Source organism: Cibotium barometz, chromosome 57 (assembly GCF_041138505.1).
Source record: "Cibotium barometz isolate CiBa-2024 chromosome 57, ASM4113850v1, whole genome shotgun sequence".
NCBI lineage: Eukaryota > Viridiplantae > Streptophyta > Polypodiopsida > Cyatheales > Cibotiaceae > Cibotium > Cibotium barometz.
Window position 1 is genome coordinate 8,741,271 of NC_141102.1, and position 23,869 is coordinate 8,765,139.

Consider the following 23,869-nt stretch of genomic DNA (forward strand, 5'->3'; position numbering starts at 1 on the left):
AATAGCTCTTGACTACAATTTTTTTGGTATTAATTGGTGGGCCCCCTACATGACTTGCAAAAATTAGACTTTTTTAATTAATACACGTACAAATACTTACCCAAGCGTGAAAAATTATACCTTCATTTCAAATTTTAAAAATCCAAAAATCTTCCTTAAATCTCCTTGGCCCCTTTTCTCCCTCTTGTTTAGCCACGTGGAGAGGGAGTAAGTTGTGTTTAATAAAGAGTAGATAAGCGTTTTTTTTTGAGTCACTGGTCAGAGGAATAAGAGAACAAATAACTAGTTCTCCTTACAAGTTCAGTCCATGGCGTCCCTATGCTACCCCTGCGGTAACCGATGGTAGAAGGAAACATATCATTTTTGGATATTAGGGAGGTTTTTTGTTTTTGTTTTTCGAGCCGGAGTCAGAGACAATCATGCTCCTCTCTGAGACTCGAGCAGAGAAACGCTTTTGTCATTAGCTTCGTCGTCTCGGTTTTTTTGGATATTAGGGAGAGTGCAAGGCGTCGATGTGCGAAAACGCAGTTTTGAAGTTTGCCCGCCCAAGTATTCCTGGAATGTCACCCGCCCACCACTGCCTGATGTGAATCCCATATCCGACCACGTCAGCATTCCGAGTCCCGACTGCTCATAAATTTGTTATTTTCGAGTCCCACCAGCTTATTTATGTGCATGCGCTTCACACATTCAGAGCGCTTTTCTTCTGTGCGATCGCATGCCACCATGAAGATCCTTGTCGCCGTCAAACGTGTCGTCGATTATGCTGTCAAAATCCGTGTGAAGTCTGACAAGGCACGTATTCAAATTCCTTAACTTTTTTGCTTTTACTTGAAAATTTAAGTCCATCTGAATTCAAGATTAGGGTTTCTGTGTATTTGATCTTCCTGCATGATTTTCATATAGCTTCAACATTAGGGTTCCTGATTATGTTGCTTAGAAGCCATCATTTAAACTCCATTATTTTATGCTGCTTTGTTATCATAATAATAGTTTAACAATAAGAATAATTATAATTAATAACTGTATGTATGTGCGCGCGCCTGGTGCACACATGGATGCATGTATGTATGTGTCTACATGTATACATGTATGTAGCAGGAAGTGCAACACCACCAGCTTTTCTGAGAGACTGGTTATGAATCCATTGGTGCAGAGTGGCGTCGAAACAGCAAATGTCAAGATGTCCATGAATCCTTTCTGTGAAATTGCTTTGGAAGAAGCCTTGCGTATCAAGGAGGCTGGCATGGCATCCGAGGTCGTTGTAGTGAGCATGGGAAATGACAAATGTACGGAGGTGTTGCGCACAGGCCTTGCCATGGGGGCGGATCGGGGAATCCATGTTGCAACTGATGTGTCCCTTTATCCTTTATCAGTGGCTAAGCTTCTTCAAGCCCTTGCCATTTCTGAGAAACCGGGCCTACTACTTTTAGGGAAACAGGTTTGATCCCTTTGTTCATATTTGCAAATTTTCTTGTCTTGGATGAAGCTACATGGAGAATGTAATTCACTTCTAGTATTTTGCACATGATTGCATCAGTTAAACTTAATGTCATGAATAGTGATGCTCTATGATATTAAGATGCAAGGCAGCCGAGAATCTTGAACCCTCTCTCCACCTCGCCGGCTCTAGCATGAGCAGCATTCAGGAAGGATGCAAGGAGAACCTCGTCTTTGTGTTTCTGTATCTCATGTAGATGAGAGGGTCACTCAAACACACACGCAAATGTGTGGTGTTCTCGGAGCCACATTTGATAGCAATCGATCAACATCCTGTACTTATGGCAGACAAATATCCCACAATTGAGCTGTCTTGCCCACCACCTAACCATAGCTCCGCTTGGAACACCGGCAAGATTGAGGCTTGACCAACAATAAGCGCAAACCATGGTGTTTTATATTATCAGAGCTGTTTATTGAAATGTGTGGCTAAATCTTGGTCTAGGCCTGATCTGTGTCCTATCCCAATGAAAATCCATTTATCTGTGTACCTTCAGTACATGTGATGCATGCATTTGGATGTATCCCCATGCCTAGTTTTAAAAACTTATGGATGCATGGTTGTATCCAGTTCTTCTGAATGTATATTTGCCATATATCGTGGTTGATAACTCTGTTTGCAGCACTTTGGCAGTGTATTTTGCTACCCCCCAAGTCTTGAGAAGGTGGTACTCCATTTTGGGGGAAATGGAAAAATCAGGCAAAATTGGGCAATGGGTAAAACTTGGTAGGGGAATTCTCTCGCTTTCTTCCTTACAAACCATGCTAAGACTAAATCTAGGGTTAGGGCTGGCTGATTTTTAGAGGTTTTTTGATTTTAGGGTTATGTGGGCATACTACAGGTTGGAGCTTGTTTGCTTTGATATCAATGTTAAGCTTTTAGCTTAATTAAACATAATTAAAGATCTACATACTTAAATACTTGGGTAAACATGAGGCAAAGAGTAGAAAGTTGTGTTGATTGCATTGATACACAAGGCCTTCTGAAATTGGGCGTGAAAAGGTACAAATGAAGAGGCACATCCTTGACGAAAGTGTGTGACTCTTGAATGAATAGTTATGCCTTTTCAACGACTAGTTGTGTCCTTAGGATGAATAGTCGTGCCTAAAACATAAGACATGTCTTTTCATAGGTGACCCATGTGACAGAGTAAGATTCTTCACTAGTGTCCTTATAGCTAACGAGGGATTAATGAACGATTAAGAGAGTTAGTCACAATCGTGACAAACAACATGATATTACCCGGCATGGCATAGTAGAGTCAAGAGTAGCAGAATCTTTGCGACAAACGGAGCACCACCAACAACAAACAACCGTATTCACTCCACACTTGACACGCTTGCCATAAATGGGCCGGGGTGCCTATAAGGATGCCCACACACCTCAAGGCCAAAAAGGGGCACCATTTTTGAAAGAGGCTCGCCACTTAATAAAAATGTCCGCCCACTTATTAATGAATGTGAACTTGCCAAGGTTATAACATCACACTATGAAATGACCCAAGTGTAGAAGGATACTTACCACTTGTTCACATGCCACAAATCTCATAAAAAAATAGGGAATTCACACGGCTCACGGGCAGGCTTCCCTAGACATTTCCGGGCACAAACATGTCCACCAACGGAAAGTCAAGTCTAGGACCTAGGATCTAGGTGTGATTACATCTCTTAGATACGGTGCATTAGTACCAAAGAGACGGGCTTCAAACTCTTGTTGTCGTTGATCCGCCGTGGTGCTAAGATAGCCGTTCCACTCTCGGTGATAATGTTCTTCATCTTCTTTGGCCTTTTTGAGCTCTCGTTGATGGTCGGCTGCGAGGGAAGCCCGCACAATCTCCATCTCCAAGATCCTTCACCCTTTGGCTTCTTTTGCTTCGGCTGCGAGGGAAGCTCCCAATCGCTTGGATTTTTCTATGAGGGAAGCTCGCAATTGCTTCATCTCCATTACACTCTAGTGCCGTTTCGGATTCCATGGAAGGGGAAATGATTGGAGTAGAAGCTTGTGCTCGAGAAATGGGAGTCTCTTTCTGTAACGGGAAGCAGACGCGTGTATTGGAATCGTATAAATGTGAACAAGATTTTGAGCACTTAACACTTGAGCATTACAACCACAAAGCTGAAAATGATAGTACACCACATAAAGGGGCCGATGATAGGCTGACCCCCCCCTTTAGGTTATATTACCAAAAGAGTCTGCAAAGTACAAGATTACGGGTGCCTGGGGATTCACCACCAGCCTGCACCTGATTCTTCCAAATACATTATGAATGAATACATTTCAAACAAGAGAATCTGTAGGTACATCCGCCCTACACATAGGTACATCCGCCCTGCACAAGCCTCTTCACAGGTACATCCGCCCTGCACAAGAGTATCACAATCCTCACAGGTACTCCGCCCTGCACAAGATGTAAATGGATCTTTAGGCCCTGTTTCTACGCGAGAAACTGATCCAAAAACCTGTGTTCTCCGCGAGCAAGTGTCCCCAATGCTTGCCCTAAGCACCTGCTATACCAGGAATCCTTGAGACACATCCATGCTCACATATTCCATTGCTGTCCGGCCTGTTTTGTGCAATAACCAGTCCAAAACAGCAACTTTCTGTCACGAGAAATCCACCTGTAAAGGGTCCTACAGCCCTGTGGAGGTCCCTAGAGCTGTCCTGTACTGTCCAAGTTGACTTTGGACACCTGTAACCAGCCCAAAACTCGCAATAACCAGAAATTGCAGGTCTGAAATTTACCAACCAGCCCTTTAGAAGAGTGTGGGGATCGTTGTCTAAGCTTGTGAGAGTCCGGGAAGCAAGCAACCAGCCCTGTAGCAACTCCCAAAGCTCCAACCAGCTCTCCAATATGTTGAAAAATGAGTAAAACAGCCCAAAAGGGCCTCTTGAGGGAGGCGCCTTTTTCAGGTGCCACCTCAGGGGCCTGGTGGGTACACATGTTGGCTGACATGTGTCCCCATAAGGTGTCCAGGTAGGTGTCCAGCCCATAGTGCTCCATTTGTCCTGTTTCTATAAGTTTAGGTCCAACCAAATGGGAAATGGCCATAAGCTGTCTGGACTTCATTAATTTTGGTCCAACCAATGCGAACACATTATAAGTTGTCCGGCCACTTATTAATGAGTGTGGACCTGCAAACCAATAAACCTTAGTAGTAAATGAAGTACGCTGTAAATTGAGTGTGGACGCACTTACCACCTGCAAAACCCATAAGCCCACAGTTTTAGGCCCAAACAAGAGTGCACACACGTGTCCACAAGGTGCCCGGCGTCCCCGGTCCCTCGGACTTCACAAGCCAAAATAACAAGCATTGTCCAGGCACCAAGACAATGTCACACAAAGTAAAATAAAGTTATGGCATGCATCATTTATGCATTGTGCACATGTAAACTTGGAGAACCACCTATCATCATTCTTGTACTTGAAAATATTCCGCCTGCCATCATAACACACCATGTGTGCATGGCCGGAATCCACACGGGCACCGCCCGAAAGTCCACAAATGTCCTGCCATGTCCTTGGACTCATATGCATCCACTCATATGATCTATACACATGCCAAGGTATAATACATACATGCATCCGCATGTTCCTAGAATATAAGGGTTTGTGACACTTTCTGCTTCCTCTCCACTTTGGATTGCTCTTCAAGATTACTCATAGTGTGAGCATCGGTGTTTGTGCCCGAGTGCAAGTAAACTATCCAATATGAGGTGTGAGTTCTGCTTACGGTTGCTTCCTTGGACAGCTAGTAAACCAACCACCTTTCGAGAGATGGGAGCCATTCAAGGATTAGGAGTGTGCTCCTGGAGCCACTCTAGTACTAGGTGTGTGCTCGTGGAGCATAGTAAACAAACCACACAATCTTATTAAAAAAATCAGCACCTTTCTCTTATCAAATCTAAAGATCTGATACATGTTACATGCACCTAATGAGAAAGCATTTAATGATAAGAAAACGATGCATATTACTTGCTGGAAACTGAAATCACAGACATACGGGTTGAGAAGATATGCAAAGGACACAATAGCAGGTCCCAACTAACCCTATGAAGGGTCCCCACTGTTGTGCGGTGTATTTTCTTGATATATCACTTACAAGGGAATGTAGTACAATGACTAGAATGCTGTCCTTCAGGGATTGAACTGGACTTAACCCTTGGGTATTGATTTAGGCCTGATTTGGATCCCTTTTACAGTGCATTTGGCTGCTTATTGAGCTGCCTTGAAGTTGTTGCCATTTATATGGCAGTGATGTGTTGATGTAGGCTAATAATGGGTTGGGGCACTTTTTCTCTCTTTAGGAGGGTTTTTTCCTCCAGCGTGTGTACATACACTCTTATGAGTGTGTGTAAGTGACCTTATCATGTACTTCACTAGTTCTCATTTTGAGTGTTATGCTTCTCTCTATCTCTGCTTGCTTGCTACATCTTTGTGTGTGTTTCTACCATTGTCTCCATTCCAACAATTGATATTAGAGCAGGTTCTTTTGGCCCTCACTCCCTCGTCATCTCCTCCTCGAGCTACTCTTTTGATTGTCTCATATTGAGCTATTCTCTTAGGTGGAGAAGACATAATCTATAGTGTTCTGTTAATTATGTTAACTAAATTTTTGCGTGTCTCGGCATGTTGTAAGGTTTTTACAGACATCCCGAGTGAGTGTTAGTTCGAAGTGTCTTTGTTCGATTTTAGGTTTTTAGGATTGCAGTAGCATACATTTGGTGTGTAGGTAGGGCTATCATTGCCATCATCTGCATTGTCATCGACATCACATCTTCGAGCTCATTATCAATAGATTCGACATCATTGTCCTCATTGTCATCGACTTTTGTATCTTGCTATAGTAACATTTCTACATCCTACATCTTGCCATTTTTCACACTTTGCAGGTTTCTTCATCATCATTGAACTACTGGCAGCCATCTTGGTTGCATTCAGTGGGCGTATCTCCAGGTAGTTGGAATATTTGCATTTTGTGTCACAGATTTATTATTTGTAGGTTGAAATGGTAGGCAACGATGTATGTGGGATGCTTTCCGGTGAAGATAAGCTTGATGGGACCAATACCCATTGTGTCATGTACTAGTTGCCAAAGAGCTTTAGAATGTTATTATTGGCATTGAGGTATGCCTTGTCTCGCTAGCGCATGATAGTACAGGTACTTTGTATGGTGATACTAGTTCAGATGTAATTGTGGCATCCACCTCTGCATCTCCCAAAGTGGAACAAGCTAGATGGGATGGTAGGGATACACAAGCACATGCATCGGTGGCACTTTCTGCGAAAAGGAGCATTATTCCTTATATTCGCTCGTGTAAAATTGCCAAGCAGACTTGGGATGTGCTTGTGCTTTATCAGGTGCGTAACAAGGCACGAGTGGCCTACTTGCGCAAGCAGTTATGAGTTTGAGCTTATGAATGAGGGAGACTCTAGCAAGGACATGAGTCTAATTATAAGCCAAACACCTAATAATGGGTTGGGAGCTATGAAAGTTGGGGCTGGTCTATAGTGTATGTGGGTTAAGAAATTGAAGTCAAAAGTCATTGAAGTTACTAATGTAACCCCATCCACAGCAAGGAACTCTTGCCTCTTGCATCTGGTAGACATGTGACAGGTGGTCTCCTCTTATGACTGCAAAATGTAACATAATTATCTTTTTTGGTAGGTGAAGCACATTTTCTAAGATTGTTACTATTTGTTTTCTATGTGCCTTGCAGGCAATTGATGATGATTGCAACCAAACAGGACAAATGGCCGCTGGGCTTCTGAGATGGCCACAGGGAACTTTTGTATCCAAGGTTTGACCTTGGAGCTTTCCTATATGCATTTGAAATTGTCGTTAGAAGGTGAAAAATCAAGAGGCTAGTCGAGTTGCCATATGCTAGGGATTTTATTTTTTACTAGACTAGTCTCTAACGGATGTTTTGATCGGTGCAGGTGGTGGTTGAGAAAGCCAAAGATTGTGTTATGGTGGAGCGGGAGGTGGATGGAGGTCTTGAAAGATTGAATCTACGTCTTCCTGCTGTCATAACGTATGCATTTTTAACCTTTGGATCTGTATATTATCAAGATAGATCTGATAGTTAAATCTTTAATAGATAAACCAAAAAAAAACTCCCTATTATTGCTGTTAGCAAAGAGAGGGATCTTGTTCTTGCTAGCATAGAAGGGTTTTCTCATTAGGCTTGTCCAGCCATGCTTTGTTTCCCACTTGCCTACTGGTTGGTTGTCTTCTTTAAACTTTAGACTTCACCCACGTAAGAAGCGTTCAGTGGCTGAATCCTCAATGCTACATTGGACCTATTCCTAGGCCTGTTCATGTTGGAATCATGCCTAAACTCAATCTTCTGAGCCATATGTCACCTTTTGTCTTAGCCATCTTGGGATATCTCTTCACTGTACATGCTTCTAGACACTTATGTTGGGTAAACTGCATTGATTAAAAGGCATGCATGCCTTGACAATGTTGGGAAACCTTTTATTTAAAAGCTAGGTACCTTCTCTAATCTCATTTGAAAAATGCTTTTGTGCATGTTGGGAAAGGATACTTATCCCAGGTATCAAGCTGTCATCATTTGGTCCATCTCCATTTCGGGAGCCACTTCTATGGGACTACCTTTTATTTAAAAGCTAGGTACCTTCTCTAATCTCATTTGAAAAATGCTTTTGTGCATGTTGGGAAAGGATACTTATCCCTGGTATCAAGCTGTCATCATTTGGTCCATCTCCATTTCGGGAGCCACTTCTATGGGACTGTCACTCCATAGAGCGGCCAGATTTGTGCCATGTTCACATGGGGCCAGGCCAGTGTCCCATGTGAAAGGGCCAGTTTTATGGTGTCACATGGACGGGAGCCAGATCAGTACCACCCGTGTGTGACCAGTGCTGCGTCACATGGACGGGAACCGGTTTCGTGTCACCCGTGTGTGATTTGCTTCGTGCTGTATGGACGGAAGCCTGTTGGCGCCATCCGTGTATGGCCAGGATGGTGTCTTACCTATGGGACTGTCACTCCATAGGAAGACAAGGACATATTTATTTATATTTGTCGTGCCAGTTTTGTGCCCGACAAGAACCTCTTGTACAAGTTTCATGAAAGGGAGATTTCGTCCATTATTTGTGCACATGCATTTATGCCTGCATGCATAAATTTGTTTTTGCATGACTTGTTTCCGTGTGTCTGCCTGTTATGTTGTGCCAGTACACTAGACGGGGATGCTCCCAGTGTACTGTGGAATGCTGTTTGCTGACTTGGTGGTGTGGCGTGTGAACAGGTGGTAAGTATTATCATTTTTTTTTCTTTTCAAAATGTAAAAATCTATAAGTTATAGCCAACCTTAATATTTATAAGACAATGTGTTCACACACATTTAAAAGAAGGGCTGGACATTTTCTAGTGTGGGTGTCTATAGTATTAAATGGGTATTAAGGTTTTATAACCTTTGATAAAGGCTTTGCATGAAACATTTTTTTAGTACTTTTTCCCACGTGTGTGGCTGGTGGTTTTTTCTCTCCATCGCCTGCTGGCTGCTCTCTCTCTCTCCATCGCCTCTCTCCCCAAAAGGCTGAATTTAGTGCTGTACTTGCTTTACAGTCGTGTTGTACCTGCAGTTGTACCTGCCTGCAAGGCTGCCCACACCTACTGTACCTACAGCTGTACCTACCTACAAGGCTGCACCCGCCTGCTGTACTTGCATCTATACTTGCTTGTAGAGCTATACCTGCCTACGTGTACCTGCAAAACAGTGTTGCTGCCTTCTTGTACCGGATGTGCTGGCTGCCTCTGACCAGCCCTTGGCTGGTTGTACCTGCACACGTGTGGAGCATCTAACATACCTAGTACTTGGCTGGTTGTACTTGCACTCATGTGAAGCATTTAATGTACCTGCTGTAAGTACAGCACCTGAATACTATCTGGCTGTACCTGATGTGCCTGATTGTACTCGCTACAAATTGTGCTTGTTGTACCTGGATTGTACTCACCGTACCAAGTGCCCTCATGTTTTCTGATTTGTGTAATTTTGAAATTTGTTAATTTAAATTCAGAGAATTCTTTAAGTTGTGTAGTGCAGGAGCAAAGCATGCATATGCTGACCATGCTCAGGAATGTTCTTCCTGGTGTGGTCAGTATATTTCCCTGTGTGGTGTTGTTAACCGCGCTCTCAGAGCTTCTGAGAGCCAGTGAAGGTTTGACTCACCAGGGAATTGGGGAGCAAAGCTCATTGGGGAGAACCAGGCCATGCTCCCTCCGTGGTGTACTCCTTAGCCTGCGTTGGTACGGTCGTGCCTGTTGGTGCACGGTCTCGGAAGACCAGTGAAAGGCACGTGTACACCCAGTGAAGGTGGGAATGAGCCTGTGATTTGGGGTTACTCCGACCAACACCTCTTCATCGACTTGAACCAGTTTTATTTGGTTGTTTTCACTCCCTTGTGGAGAAATCTGGCCTGTCAGGCCCGTGACACTTGTACAAATATAAATACTCCAAGAAATACAAAAAGTATGGGGGGGGGCGGCGGCGGCTCTTTCCGGCCCCAGTGGTGATGTCATTTGTATTTTCAGTATTCCAGTATTTGTGTTGCTGATGTTGTTTCCATTGTTTAATAACAGTTAAATTAAGTGTTCTAAATATGTGTATATTGTCTTCCGATCTCTAGGTCTTTTGTAGGGAGCGGTCACATTGGTATCAGAGCCCAGTCGTCTCTCTTTCTCAAGAGGAGACACGGAGTTTTGAGATCGGAAGCAAGCATGAACACTTAATTTAATGAATGGATAGCTTATGTTCAAGAATCCACCCCGTTTGCAGCATGGAGACCCAGCCTCTCAAAGGTTGAAACTTGAGATCATACTTGCATAAAGAAGAAGTTTCGGTCACCTCTCACCATGCATCCACTCCTCAGGGCACAGGAGGAAACAGATTTATGCATGCTCAAGGCCATTTGGATTCCAAGAATGTACATCATGGGGACAGTGGTCTGCATGCAAGCTGAAAGATTTGCCCATTGAGTTGTCTCGTGGTGAGACATTGCATCATTTGGGGAGGTCACATGCATCGGAGCCACAGATTCATAAAGCACATGCCATTGTGTCTTTTGAAACATCTTTGGTTGCCCATGAAGCCCATGCAGAGAAAGCTGCCCCGTTGGATAAGGGGAAGAGAAAAAGAGAAGAACATGTACCACATCCCAAGAAGCTCAAGGAGTTCAAGGCAGGGGACAAGTCCGTGAAATTTGATGCCTTTCATGGAGAGTATGATGCCTCTAAGGTGCTAGCTTTTGTGACCCAGTTTGGTATTACTTTTAGTGATGAGGACTTCACTGAGAAGTCCAAAATTCGTCATGCAAGCATGTTCTTGAAGGGGACAGCTGCCCATTGGTGGATCACTGAAAAGACCGCCAAAGATCCCATTTGCACTTGGAAAGAGTTTAAGGACAAATTTTATGCCTAATTCTTGCCTCCTAATGCGGAGCAAACTCTTACCCAAAAGTGGCATAGACTTGAGCAAAAAGATATGAAAGTGTGCAGCAGTATGTCAATAAGTTTTGGAAAGTGTTGCTTGAGGTAACTCCCTTTATGCAACTCTCCGAGGATGAAAGAAAGAGGAAGTTTCGCTCCGGATTGCAACCAGCTTATCGTTCGGGCATTGAATTGCACCCGAAACACACTCTGCAACAGCTTATAGCCTCTGCACTTGCTACGGAGCAATTGGTGCTCAAAATTAAGCAAGATCAAGGGGGTTCTAAGGGCAAAGAGAAGGCTGTCCCAAACCTACAAAAAGGTGGACAGCCACCTAAAGAGAGCTTCTGGGATGTCTAGAAGGGAGGTAAAACTGAAAATACCTTATCCAAGGATCATGGGCCAAAGAAGAACAAATTTGGCTTGACCCCTGAGCAAAGGGAGCAATATGCAAAGGAGGGGAAATGCTTTTCTTGTGGTAGCAAAGAGCATATGTTTAGACAATGCCCCAACCGCAAACCAAAGCATGAGGACAAGCAACCCAAGGCAAATGTGCATGTAGTTTCCGATGTGTAGGGAAACACAAAGCATGATGGAAAAGAGAGGATGGTACGCAAAGCATGGGGTCAAATCAAGGATCAACCCGCTCTATTTATGTTTGATGATTGTGCAACAGATAACTTCATCTCTATTCAGATGGCAGCCACCTTGGGTATTGAGGTTGACGACATGGAGTCTCAAATTGAAGCAGAAGCTGCCTTTGTTGGTAGAGGGGTGCAGGTTACCCCACTTATTGGGAAGTTGCGCATACATATTCAGGGTTATCTTGATCATGAGCATTTCTTGGTTGCCTCACTTAATGGATGCGATGTATTGCTTGGCAAGCCATGGCATCATAGGCTTGAGCCCCGCAAAGAGTACAAGACAAACAGGATTTCCTTTATACATAGAGGTTGCATGTATGTTATTGATGCTGGCAAGGAAGGGCATTCTATCCCAGTTGTATCTCACATCCAGATTAATAAAGCAATGAAAAAGAGTCTTTCTGCGTACTTGGTTTTTGTTCGTGATAGCATTGAACCAAGTCATGAAAATGTGGATGTTTTGACTCAGGATAGGTTGAATTTTCTTCATGTATACAAAGATTGTTTTGCTGATGCATTGCCAGGAGCATTACCTCCTCAAAGGCCGTAGGATCATCGCATGGATCTTGTGCCAGGTAGTTCTCCACCTAACAAACCTGCATATCGTGTGAGTGCCGCACAAGAAGAAGAGATCATGAAGTAGGGTAATGAGCTTTTGCAGAAAGGTTTGGTTCAGCCAAGTTCCTCACCTTATTGCTCTCCCGTGCTTCTTGTTCAAAAGAAAGATGGGTCATTCCGCATGTGTGTGGATTATAGAGCTCTAAATAAGCTCACCATCAAGAATAGATTTTCAATCCCGCGTATTGATGACATTTTGGATAAGCTTGATGGCTTGGCTTGTTTCAGCCGTATTGATTTGAAGAGTGGTTATCACCAGATACGAGTGGTGCCACAGGATGTCCACAAAACTGCATTCAGGACAGCTTTTGGATTGTATGAATTTTTGGTGATGCCTTTTGGTCTCACCAGTTCCCCAGTCACATTCAATCGTATGATGGATAGGATATTCCAACCCCATCGAAAATTCACAGGTGTATTCTTTGATGACATCTGGGTTTTCTCCAAGAATGAGCAAGAGCATAGGACTCATTTGGCCACAGTGTTTGAAGAGTTGCGGAAGCATAAACTCTTCATTAATGCCAAGAAAAGTGAGTTCTTCCTTTCAGAGATACACTATTTGGGTCACATTGTATCCAAGGATGGTGTAAGAATGGATCCTGCCAAGATTGAAACCATTCAGAATTGGCCAGAGTTACAAAATGTACATCAAGTACGTAGTTTTCTGGGTTTATGTTCATATTATAGGCACTTCATAAGGCATTTTGCCATGATTGCCACACCTCTACATGATCTCACGAAGAAGAAAGCCACTTTTAAAATCCCAAAGAAGCAGGATGCCTTCTTGCAACTCAAGAATGCTATCATATGTGGACCTGTATTGATTGTTCTCGACTTGCAAAGCTCATTTCTAGTGGAATGTGATGCTTGTGGCGATTGTATAGGGGCTGTCCTAAATCAAGAAGGTCATGTAGTTGCATATGAGAGCCATCGATTGCATGATGCTGAGCTTCATATGGATATCTATGAGAAAGAGCTCTTGGCTATAATCCATGCCTTAAAGATATGGAAACATTATCTTCTTGGGGCTGAATTTGTAGTCAAGACAGATCATCAAAGCTTGAGATACTTTCTATCTCAAACAAAGCTTTCGGAGAAGTAGATGAGAATGGCAAACTTTCTTTCCATGTTTCATTTTCAGATTGTACATACTCCAGGAAAGAAAAATATGGTGGCAGATGCATTATCCAGGAGGCCTTATGTGGTTGCAGTTTCAGTGGCCTCTCATGGGGACTTATCTGCCATGTGAGATTTGTATCATTTTGATGCTGATTTTTGCCATATATGGATTGATTTGATGGCTGGTCACTCACATGCCTCTTATGTGATCAAAGAGGGTTATCTTATAAAGGATAACTGCTTATGTGTGGTGAAGGATATGCGTCCAAAGGTTATGGAGGAATGTCACGCTCCACCTTATGCTGGTCATAGAGGTATCATGCCTACTACCCACATGATTGAGAGAGATTTCTTTTGGCCAAGCATGCGTAAAGGCATGTCTTACTTGCCAAAAGGTGAAATTTGATAGGTAAAAGCCTCCAAGTTTGCTTCAGCCATCGCCTATTCCCTCGCAGCCATGGGAAAGTATTACTATGGACTTGCCTAGATCCCAGCATGGGAATGATGCTATTTGGACCATTGTGGGCAGGTTTAGCAAGCAAGCTCACTTCTTGCCCATGAAGAAAACCATTAAAGTTGATCATATGGTGAAGCTTTTTCTTGCTAACATCTTCAAGCATCATGGTATGCCTAAGTCCATTGTTGGGGATAGAGATCCTAGGACTACGAGCCTCTTCTGGAGGGCTTTATTTGATAATATGGGCACTAAACTTGAGTTTTCATCAGCTTATCATCCCCAAACGGATGGCCAAAGTGAAGTTGCAGATTCAGCCGTATTGGATTTGTTGAAGTGTTATGTGGCAGATCAAAAGACTGCATGGGAGAAGTATCTTCCACTTGTAGAGTTTGCCTACAACAACACAGTTCATGCCTCCACGGGAAAGGTCCCGTTTGAGATTATTTATGGCAGAGTGATCTTGCCACCCATCCTTCGTACAAAGGATGAGATTTTTTCAGCTGATGAGTATGTGCGTGACTTGGATGTAGCCTTTGCTCAGGTGCGGACAGCCATTGCAAGGTCACAAGATAAGCATAAAAGGGTTGTTGACAAGCATAGAAGAGACATGCAAGTCAAGGAAGGTGATTGGGTATTGTTGAAATTTGAGAAAGCTAGGCTTCGGAAGAGGCCAGGACGAGAGGGATCATATCCAAAGCTTTCTACTCGATATTATAGACCCTTCCAAGTGATTGACAAGATCAATGAAGTGTCCTTCAGGCTTGCTTTACCCAGCCATTGGAAGATTCACAATGCTTTTCATGTGAGTCTTTTGCGGAAATATGTGGGGCCAGATCCAGAGGAGCCTGTCACAAAAGATCTGCCAGAAGTTGATGAGCTTGAGGAGATCCTTCAGCCAGAGCAGATTGTATTTCACAAGGAGAGAAAGTTACCACATGGGAAGCTTTCAAGGAGATACCTTGTGAAATTTAAAAATTATTTACCAATTGATGCAAAGTGGGTAGATGAGGATTATTTTGCTGACTACCCTTAGCTTCTACAGGAGATACCTTGTGAAATTTAAAAATTATTTACCAATTGATGCAAAGTGGGTAGATGAGGATTATTTTGCTGACTACCCTTAGCTTCTACAGGCATATCTTGAGGCTTTTCAGTTGAGTCAACTTGTTAGAAGCCCAGGGGGATGTCACCATTTGGTCCACTCCATTTTTGGAGCCACTTCTATGGGACTGTCACTCCATAGAGCGGCCAGATTTGTGCCATGTTCACATGGGGCCAGGCCAGTGTCCCATGTGAGCTACTCCGACCAACACCTCTTTATCGACTTGAACCAGTTTTATTTGGTTGTTTTCACTCCCTTGTGGAGAAATCTGGCCTGTCAGGCCCGTGACACTTGTACAAATATAAATACTCCAAGAAATACAAAAAGTATTGAGGGGGGGGGGGCCGGCCCTATCCGGCCCCAGTGCTGGTGTCATTTGTATTTGCATTTAAGGATTGGAATCAGGGTGCCCTCGTGAGTAATTTACTCAACCCAATTTAAAGTGACACCATTAAATATTCAATATCATTGCAGTGCATGGTCCTTTAGAATCCTTATGAGGAAGCATATTTTGGCATGCATCAAATGACCTTATTAAGCTCTTTAGTTTGCTGGCCTTTTCTAGTGTGAATAGCTCAACTCCACCCACCCTTCAGGGAAGGTGGCTCATAAATTCTTGCAAGCATAACCCTTGTTCCTTTGTTTGTGTCTTGTTCAAGTCATATGGGACAAATTTGTGGCCATGGCAGAAAGCAGGGCATTTTATGAGTAGCAAGGCTGGCCAGCCAAATCAACGAGCTGCTTGTAAAAACAGATCCCTTTCCCACACACGTCCATTTCTCCACACTTTCAAGTTTCTTTCCTTTGCCTTCGACAATTCAGATGGGGACACCATTGGAATCATTTTGTATACACAGCTAGTACTAAATAGTGTCTTGTTTACTCCTCTCCTGTTTTCTTTAATTTGTGTTCCTGTGTGTGAGCATGTGTACTAGTAGGTGCTGTGTTCTTGACTTACTGAATTTCATACTATGACATTTGTTCTCTTTGGAATTGCCAGCACGGATCTGCGATTGAATCAACCACGGTATGCTACACTTCCAAATATTATGAAGGCCAAGAAGAAGCCCATAACCAAGGTCACACCAGAGGAGCTCCAAGTGGAAGTATCTGAAGACCTTGATATTCTTGAGGTGGTGGAACCCCCTAAAAGGAAAGCTGGAGTGATGTTGTCTTCAGTTGATGAGCTTTTGGACAAGCTAAAGAACGAGGCTCATGTGCTCTAGTCTCCAATTCCCCCACACTTCAAACATTTCAATTCTTTTTTTTGGTCCCCCTTGTAAAAAACAAACCAATCAAAAGAACAGTGTTGATTTGGTTTGCCTTTGTAAATTCTAATAACTCTCCATAAAAATTGTGCTATTGATTCGTTTCAAAAATAGAAACTGAAATAGGTGACTTGTTTATTCTTGCAAATGAAGTATACACACTTTAGTGACTTTTGGGAAGCTTATGATGGAACCCTATATGATAGCATATAAGCAGCTACCCCATCTTTCGAGAACAAAGGAAGATCTCTCTGGCTTTAGATTTTGCACGAGTGTATGCGCCATGTCTTTCAGTATTCCTAGTTTGTGCATGTCCTTCCGTTGTTATTGTAGCACACTATTTTTTCAATCCTTTGCAGCTTGCTCACATATCTCCTTTCCTCGTTGATAGTGTGCTAGGGTATTGTCTATTTTGTTTTACCTTAGAAAATACATCTTTCAACTCATGCACATACCATATTCCATCCTTTTTTTCTTGGGAAAAAGATCCTTCTATTAGTTACCAAACAAAACAGCCAAGTACAAACTCAGCTCCATAGAGGGGAGCGAGGATCAAGAAAGCTAAGGGGGAAGGGTGCACTTCTCCCCTGACTAGCTCCTCTAGGAGGAGAAGGCTACCTCGTACAACCAGCCTGGGGGGAGGAGGAACACATAGGTGGTTTATAATGCCAAGTGGGCTCACCACCACTGTTAGTGAGAAAAGGATTGTGACGCCAACTCCTCATCAGGAAGGCCTTGTGTGGTGCTTTTGCATGCGGTCAGTCACCTTGAAGCTTTCCCCACTATCTGCCAAACTTGCTGAGCCTTTGGGCAATCCCAAAGGCAATGTTGCTAGGACTCTTGGAGGTGGATAGCAAAGGCTTTGAGAAAACATATATTATTTATATTGTTTTGATTTTTAAAGCTTTCGTACAACTCATAAGAGATCTTTAAAGTTGTTTTCTTCCTTTCTTTGTTTTAGAGCTTGCTTTTTTTGTCGTCTTTTTTTCTATAGTTTCAAATCTCAATCCTTAGTGTATATTTGTGATAAGAGATGGTGGAAAGTTTTTTTTCCCTCTTCTTTTCTTTATTAGTCTTTTCCTAGCTAGAGATAATATTTTGCATTTTATTTGAGGTCTTTTTATATTTTATGTAAATTGAAGAAGATTAGGACTTGTTATTCATAGGAGACTTATGAATTCTTGGGATAACCCTTATCTTATTGATCTTGGGATAGTCGTCATCTTATTGATCCACTCTCTTTGGAAAGGTATGGTTTTAGTGGTAATGAGTGTGCAGAAAGATCTAGAGAACCACTTGTGTACTTGGTAACTCTTCCATCGTAATGCCATATCCTTGTTCTCTATTTTGCATCGTTGAACAAGCAGCTTACTAACAATTCACGCTAGTTCAATTAGACTTCAATTGGTAGCTTTTCCTCTTTGATTTCAATTATAAAATTCAATTGGTAGGTTTTTCTTTTCATTTATTATTCAATTGGAAATCTTTATTTTTCAATTGGAATGTTGTCGTCCTCCTCAGCTTTGTCAAAGAGAGCAATGATACTAGAAATGTTCATGCTAGTTCAAATTAGACTTCAACTCATAGGTCTTGCTCTTTGTTTTCATTTTCAATTGGAATGGTGGTCTCCTCCTCAGCTTTTTCAAAGATCAATGATACAAAAAATGGAGGCTTGCTTTATAACCTTGAACATGAAGATTTTAAATAGGAAGGATGACAAGATGGACTGGATTCTTGAACATTACAATGAGTGGATTCTTAAACATTACAATGAAGCTTTTAGATAGAAAGGATGACAAGATGGAGTGGATTCTTGAACATTACAATGAGTACGCTTGGTTGTTGATGCAACCAAGCACTCTCAAGATTAAGCCCAAAGAAACTGCCGATCTATCAAAGCACTAGAAAGGTACAAATTTGGGTTTGGCAATCAAAATAATATTACACATCCTACCAATGAGGTTCTTATTCAACATCTTTACATGCATAGAGAAATCTTCTTATATAGTAGAACTCATGAGAGAGCAGTCTCAAGAACCATTTCTATCTCCCCTTGATCCCCTTCTTTAAAACTCCACCTGCCAATTAAATTTAGAGTACATTATTGGGCTTAACCCACCAGATTGTTTATTGCCCTCCCAACCCACCCCACTTGCCTCATCTTTAGCCTGTCTCACATTCATTTTCCCCCCTATTGTCTTCCATCCATCCTCTCCTCCGAGTCCCCAATATTTTCTTCAATATTTTTACCCTTATCCACGAGCCCCTTGCCCTTACCTCCTTCGATCTCCCCACTTTTCATCTCACCCTCCAACTTATCCATGTTTTCGGCCTCTACTCTCACTAGATTCCCTTTAGCGCAGTTTCTAGCAATATGTCCAAATCCCCCACATTTGAAGCATGCACCGAGAAAGGGACCAAATCTCAACTCCATCTTTCCTAATTCACCTAAATCCACCTGAGTATACACATTGCATGCTTTCAAGTTAGATTCATTAATTTTTAAAAGGTATTTGTGTGATATACATTGTTATTTTTCTACCTCTTTATCCCTTTGATATACTTTCTTATTTTTCTACCTCTTTATCCGTTTGATTTGAAAAAATGTCAATTAAAGAGTGTTTGACCAGCAAAATCACTCTATTTCATGCTAACATTAGGGCTCTTTTGTATGAGACCATTGTTGGCAACAATAAGCCTAACTTGTAGTCCCTAGCCATTTAATTTATGTTGCATAGGATAAGTCATAACCTAAGCTAAAAGATGTTTCTCCCAAATGTCATGGTCGCATCCTCTTCAGTTATCGCATCACGCACGACATTAGAGAAATATGGGAATTTTGGGCTGCTGAATCTAAGTGAATGGCAAAAGAGGATTGATTTAGAGCTAAAACAAGCTCAGCCGAGTTAGCAAGAAACAAATAATGTGAGCATTGTAAACAGTAGCTAGAGATAAATTGTCAAGCGCGCTGATAGAACAAATTTGTCACAAGTGGGGGCATCAAGGCATACATCCAACTAGACCATGACAGTATAAGGCAACCGCTCAGCATGCCAATGTAAAAAAAGATGCATAATCCCACACAGATTGATGTAAGGAAACCTGAATTATGCATAGTGACAAGGCACCAACCTAAATAATGTAACAGTTTGATTCCATTAGCATCCATGTCAATGAGCTGCAAAGGTGAGGCGACTCAAACAAGGAGCTGGGTAAGCATAAGTAATACATCCGGTAAAAGTAAAAATCACTACATACAGGTATGTCTCAAGACACAGCAGAACTGAGGGGTCAAATGCATAAGTGACCACATACATCACCAACAACAATACACATCATGTGTCCCTCCTCAAATGCAATTGCCATACAAGAAACTCTGCTAACATTTGTTATAAAGCATAATCAATTGAAGACAGATCATTACCAGGATCAATGTCAAGCATACCAACTGACAATCCTGATTCAGAATACAGATCATGTCCAAGATCAATGTTAGGTGTAGTAGCATCATGCAATTCTACATTAGATGAACCAACACTAATTGACAATCCTGCATGTGACGAGTATTTTCCCTAGAAAACTACACCTGATGGAGCGTCTATCAAGGTGGCAAATATCTTCTTGAAGGAAGTAATGTGATTTGTAGCACCCAAATCAAAGTACCAATCAACATCTGACAATGACGAACAATAAATAGATAAATCAATGCATCTGACTGTTAAGTCTTCAGACATTAAGAACAATAAAGAAATGGAAAACTGAAGAATATCTAACACAAGTAGTAGCTTCAAGTGACTCAGAGTACCTCAAATGTCTATTCAATGCATGTCCAAACTCACCAAATCAGCAAGCTACAGGCAAAATCAATAGATGTGGTGTAGAATCGGATGGAGAAGTAGTAGGTTAGAATGAGCTAACTGGAGGTGACCGACATCACCAGCAAATCCAAAGCTGACGTAGAGTCAATAGATCTAATGCTGATGTGGAATCAACAGGTCGATAGGTCTGATGCTGACGTGGAGTCAGCATATTCAAAGCTGACGTGGAGATTTGATGCTGACGTGGAGTCAGTATATCAGTAGGTTTGAAGTTGACGTGGAGTTAGTTAATTGACGGACAAAAGCTGAACCAGGTGTTCGAAAAGAATCTAAATCAGTTGACGGATGGGATCTGAATCAATTGACTGAAGCTAAAAGCCAAATGCCAAGTGTCGAAGGTGAAAGATCGTACTTCCGGATGCCGAATGTAGAGTGTCGAGGTTGGAAGTGACTGCTGAATGGGTAAAACTCGGCCATGGAGTAAATTCGACCAAAGGAAGTAAGCATGGCCAACTATTGTATATGCTGACAGCAGCTGAAGACTGATAAAAACTAATTGTTGAATCATAAGTTGCAATCAAATGCTGAATGCCGATGGTGGCTGAAAGTTGAATGCTAAGCGCTGAAAGTTGATTGTTGAAATCAAATGGCTAAGAGCTGAAAGCTAAAGCTAAATGCCTGAATACTTGAATGCCTAAAGCCAAATGGTTGAATAGTTAAATGCCTAAAGCCAAATGGCTAAATTCAAAAGCCAAAGAGCCGAACGCTAAATGCTGTAAGCCAAGCGTTGAATGCTCAAAGCTAAAGCCAAAATATTTAATGCAGAATGTAAAAACGAGGAAAGCCAAACATTGAATGGCTGACCGCGGCAAAGCCGACTGATATAGCTGATGGACGAGGAAGGCCGATGTTGTGTAATCAATCATCAGTACCAGTGAAGCTGAAGCTGAATTCTAAATGTGCAAGTGCTAATTGAGAAAAGCCAAAGGTTGATCTGCTGTGATCGGGCCAAGCTGAGTGACACAACTTAATTGGCTGACCAGGCATAGTCGACTGACTCAAAAGTCTAATGCCAAAAGCTGAATGTCAATATTTAGACAGTAGCAACAACAAACAAAAACAACAAAATGCGATGGAGTGTGTGGGGTTGGCCTAAATGTATGACATCATAAAGAAAAGCTGACCAATGTACAAAGGAGGCAGAAATCCTAGATCTGTGGAAAGTGAGTGGTGCAAGAGCTCACCCAGGTGCTTTTCGGTAGCAAAGATGAAAGGATATACGATGGTGAAACTAAAGAAGGCCACCAATGTACACCTGATTCACTGCTTCAGAGACTAATGGTGAGGAGCTAATGGCTCTGTAGTCAAGCTCCGAATCCTGCTTTGAAAAGCTAACAGGTGGCCACACCAATGAGGAGGGAGTCAAGGCCAATATAGCAGGAGTCAAGGCGAGAGTAAACGCAAACACTAGTGGCGGTGATGAGACAACCAAATGCAAACGCATGCTCAGAAAACAAGACATCGATAACACTACTCTGATACCAATGTTGGGTGAGGGAGAAGATACTCTGCGCGCTTGCATAGACACACATGCACACACGGTGATAGACAAGCTTAGAGAGCAAGAGACACAAAGCTCGATCCTAGAAAGTACTCAATGATAATGATATGAAATGAGTGGAGTACAAGAGTACTATAGCCCTTGCCCTAGGGATGATGTGGCTAACACACAAGAGTGTGTTCACACGGGGAAAAAATCCTTACCATCACAAGGTAAAAAGTGTGCGTGTTAGGGTTGTTCACAATAGGGGCTTCTAGGCTAACATTAACAACTTGTATCCCTTGCCTAGGTGTGCTTCTATCAGGTTATAGATGATGGGCTTTGTCATGTGCTTGATGAACTATGTAGTGTGGTTCTTTATCATCTTCAAAAGCTCATCTATTGATACCTCTTTGGTGAGATAAAACCTTCCTCTTTGAGTCCTTCTCTTGTTCATTGTAAACCTCCTTTCCCTTGTTGTTGATGTGATGGAGCTTCATTGGAAGGGTCATTTAGAGGGATTCAAGAAAAATCGAGCAAAGGAGACCTAGTGGCCATTGTACAACATGTGTACATGGCATGCGACATACATCTTCGTAAACAAACTCGATTCCCATACAGTTGTATCATAGGGAAGGAAGGAGGCATGTGATATTACGATAGCTAAATCTTTCATGTTTAATGATTTTATTTTTGGGTTGCAGATATTTTTCCTTCCAACTTAGTAGAGGAGCAACCATTACGAAGCCTTACCGGAACATTTCAAGCACTCTATGCAAACATTAGTGAGGCACTGTTTTCTTGTAAAACTTGTGGCCTCGTTTTGTCTCCATGTCCATTTCCTTTGATTGTTTCTGGTTATTCTTACCAGCAAACTTGAGTTCCTTCTTAGCTTTCTTGCCAACACCCTTCTTGGCACCCACTTGAGGACCACTTTTCTTTGAGGTACTTCCTGGTTTAGTACCCTTGGTTTCTTTATGTGTGCCTTGTTGAGGAGCACCCTTGGTTTCTTTATGTGTGCCTTGTTGAGGAGCACCGTTGGTTTCTTTATGTAGAGTTCCTTGCTTAAACAGAAAATGCTTCAGCGGGAATGTACATGCATTTTCTTCTTCTTCTTAGATGGAGAGGCTTGCCTTGGGGGTGGTGGAGAATCTGGATCATTAGGAGTAATTGAATTATTCAAAATAATATTGATTGCTCTTTCACGAACACTCCACATCCAAAACTCGTGAGATCCAAGAGTGTCAAATTAAGAATTTCTCAGATTTAAGAACCTCGAACTATAGAAAATAAGTTAAAAAATTAGGTAAATATTTACTGTAAAAATAGTGGGTTTTTAACTTAATCTACACTGCTATCAATCTCAGTATATTTAGACAAAAGATATTTCCACACATTTGCAATAACATGTCATCCACATGAGGTAGAATATTTTTGTAAAGCCATTGGCTGATTCAGAAACTTATACTCTGCCTCCTTTTTCAAATTCGGATATTCGTCTTCAATAGCTGCAATAGCTCTCTTACATGCCCTATTAAAAATTAAATTTGAATATAAGGAAAAATAAAGTATGAAGCTTAGAAGGAAGATCAATATTCAAGTTATTAAGGAGAACTACTTACAATTTAATTTGCCCATGCATGCCGGTCAGGCTACTCATGAAAATAACACTTCTTCTGCAGAAGATTGATAACACAAGCACTCCAGTGTCCACTGGAAAAAAGTAAAAGAAATATTTAAGAAAGATAATATCCTTAAAATAATTATACATATATGTCATATAGTAAACACATAGGAATCATCAATTAGAGACGAACCTCTCTACATATGGCAAAACAACAAAACAAATGTTCTTATTGTTCATTGGCTTGAAATAGGATGCCAGCTCGGAAGTCTTCTTCTTCATATCAATCAATGTAGGCAACACTAAGGGATCATAAATGAATACTTCGTTGACGATTTGGAAGCAATTCCTTCATAAGTGCTGAAAGAGTTTATAAAGGAAAAATAAACAAAATAGAAAATATTCTTACATTATTAACATATGAGAAAATAAACATATGTGAAAAATATATTCATACCTTAAACACATGAGAACAACACTGTCATATACATTGATCTCCCTATCCTTCTCTATAAGCGTGTAAATGTCCCCAGGTGTGCAATATAGAGGTAGTCTTCCTCCGCTGTGCCAACATTGCAGATTAGCTACCCTGGTACTTGGCAAGCCTCTGAGAATTGGCCTTCTCCAACTACACAAGGGTCTCTAAGCTATCATGCACATGTGAGACCTTTTCCTTCACCTCCTCCTCATCCCCAGAACTCTTATCGTCTGGCTTAGATTTCC

General features: G+C 41.9%; 1 protein-coding gene across 1 annotated transcript; it reads left to right on the top strand.

Moving 5' to 3' along the window:
* Positions 1-637: 637 nt before the first annotated feature.
* ETFBETA (electron transfer flavoprotein beta) lies at positions 638-16,334 on the top strand. The gene is made up of 5 exons (XM_086791778.1): positions 638-795; positions 1,157-1,441; positions 7,220-7,300; positions 7,440-7,534; positions 15,897-16,334. Exons 1-5 carry the CDS (start codon positions 670-672, stop codon positions 16,120-16,122), a joined length of 813 nt encoding a protein of 270 aa, XP_086647904.1. The 5' UTR covers positions 638-669; the 3' UTR covers positions 16,123-16,334.
* Positions 16,335-23,869: the final 7,535 nt, after the last annotated feature.

Bases quoted from the DNA above. Each gene is read 5' to 3' on its own strand.
- ETFBETA (XM_086791778.1), top strand. From the start codon at position 670: ATGTGCATGCGCTTCACACATTCAGAGCGCTTTTCTTCTGTGCGATCG. The intron at 796-1,156 runs GCACGTATTCAA...CCATTGGTGCAG, and splicing joins TCCGTGTGAAGTCTGACAAG to AGTGGCGTCGAAACAGCAAA. The intron at 1,442-7,219 runs GTTTGATCCCTT...TGTGCCTTGCAG, and splicing joins TACTACTTTTAGGGAAACAG to GCAATTGATGATGATTGCAA.